Here is a 1,689-nt window from a genome sequence, read left to right on the forward strand (position 1 = left end):
TGTCTGTCTGTCTGTCTGTCTGTCTACCAGCCACATGGGTGCCTGTAGAGTCCAGAAGAGAAGAGTTGGGACCTCTGGAGCTAGAGTTAACAGGTAGTTGAAACCAGTCTGAGATAAGTGCTAGGAACCTAACTTAGAAAAGCATTACATGCTCTTAAGTGCTGAGCCATCTCTGCAGCCCCAGAAATTCACTTCTGTAGAGGTAGAAACACAACTTTGTTCTTTCCAGAACATACCAACATGTTCAGCAATGGATGCCAAGGACCCTCTGGAACGCTCAGACTCTGTTACAGATTTCCAAGTTTTTGCTGTATCAGATCTGAAGTGGAAAAAGTAGTAAGTAAGACGAAATATAATGCAGATACTGTATGACTGACAACATTAAGCAGACATCCTTAGACAAGTCTCCCCTCCTCCCGACAGCAGGTACTTCACACAGCGGCCTGTTTCTGACTCTTGTCACTCTCTGTGGATGAACTCAATGAGACAAGTAGAGACCATCGGGCATCAGATAGCTTACCTTGTCTTTTTAGTTACAAATTCATCTACATTTATAACCAACTTCCTTCCCTGCTGTTAGCTGAAGACAAAAGGCACATCTTTTATTGTCCTTTCCTTGTTTTATATGTATGCCTCAACCATTAAAATTAAAATCAATCACCCTCCCTCCCTTTCTTCTCCAGTGACTTCTTCACATCAGGCCTGTGCTCACCACTGAGCCACACACACAGCCCTTCCTTGTTTACCACCTTCCTTTCCTACAGCTACTGGCCATGCTGTTTGGCTTTTTGCTTATAATAACTTAAATGTTGCTATTTTGTTTTATTTACTACTTGCTTTCCTTTTCTCTCCAAATGCACGCTTTTCCAGCTCTATCTACCCTTTATACCTATGTATATCTAATATTCTCAGAATCTCTCTCCTTGACACTCACACAACTCTATTTGTATGAATCACAACATCTCAAAATTAACATTTAAAACCAACATCCTAAGCGTCCCACAAAAACTTCTTTGCTTTTAGGTTAATGAAAGCCTGGCTCAATTGACTAAGAAATACAGGAGCCCTCGATTTCCTGTTCCCCAGCCAGCACTTTAATTAGACAATACTACTTCTTAGAAATTTCTAAAATATATCTTTTATTTTTATTACTGCTGTTTATTTGAGGCTTGGCTTAGACTGCTTTTATTTTGGCATCTAAGCCTATTTCTTCTAATCTCTCCTCAACATAAGAGTTAGAAAGATCTCTGTGACTACAAGTATCTTCTGATGTTGGAGACTGAACATGGGGCTGCACATTCACCAAATGTGCTGATAGTCTACTGGTGAGCAACGGCCCTGCCTAACTGCTGGTTTAAAAAATATGTAATGCCCTGATTGAGAAAGCCGTTCACTAAGTAATTCATTTACTTACGTGTATCCCAGGCTGACCCTGAGCTTGCTATGTAGAGGGGGTGACTTGAACTTCTCATTTTCCTGCCTTCACTTTCTTAGTGCTGAGATTATAGGAACTGGAGTTACAGATCGTTGTGAGCCACACAATGTGGGTGCTGGGAATTGAACTTGAGTCCTCTACAGGAGCAGTATGTGTTCTGAATTACTGAAAAATCTCCCTAGCCCTTGTTTCCTTCCTTCCTTCCTTCCTTCCTTCCTTCCTTCCTTCCTTCCTTCCTTCCTTCCTTCCTTCCT

At 41.4% G+C, this 1,689-nt stretch overlaps 1 protein-coding gene across 4 annotated transcripts in view; it reads right to left on the minus strand.

Moving 5' to 3' along the window:
• Cep350 (centrosomal protein 350) overlaps positions 1 to 1,689 on the minus strand; it is a 137,301-nt gene that overhangs the window by 25,252 nt on the left and 110,360 nt on the right. For all 4 annotated transcript variants that reach the window (XM_028758394.1, XM_028758401.1, XM_028758385.1 and 1 more), the window contains one exon: positions 237 to 319. In XM_028758394.1, the coding sequence (XP_028614227.1) occupies positions 237 to 319 (83 nt within the window). The remainder of the gene's footprint in view (positions 1 to 236; positions 320 to 1,689) is intronic.

This window comes from Grammomys surdaster, unplaced genomic scaffold (assembly GCF_004785775.1).
Source record: "Grammomys surdaster isolate TR1022 unplaced genomic scaffold, NIH_TR_1.0 130, whole genome shotgun sequence".
In the NCBI taxonomy this organism is placed as follows: Eukaryota; Metazoa; Chordata; class Mammalia; order Rodentia; family Muridae; genus Grammomys; species Grammomys surdaster.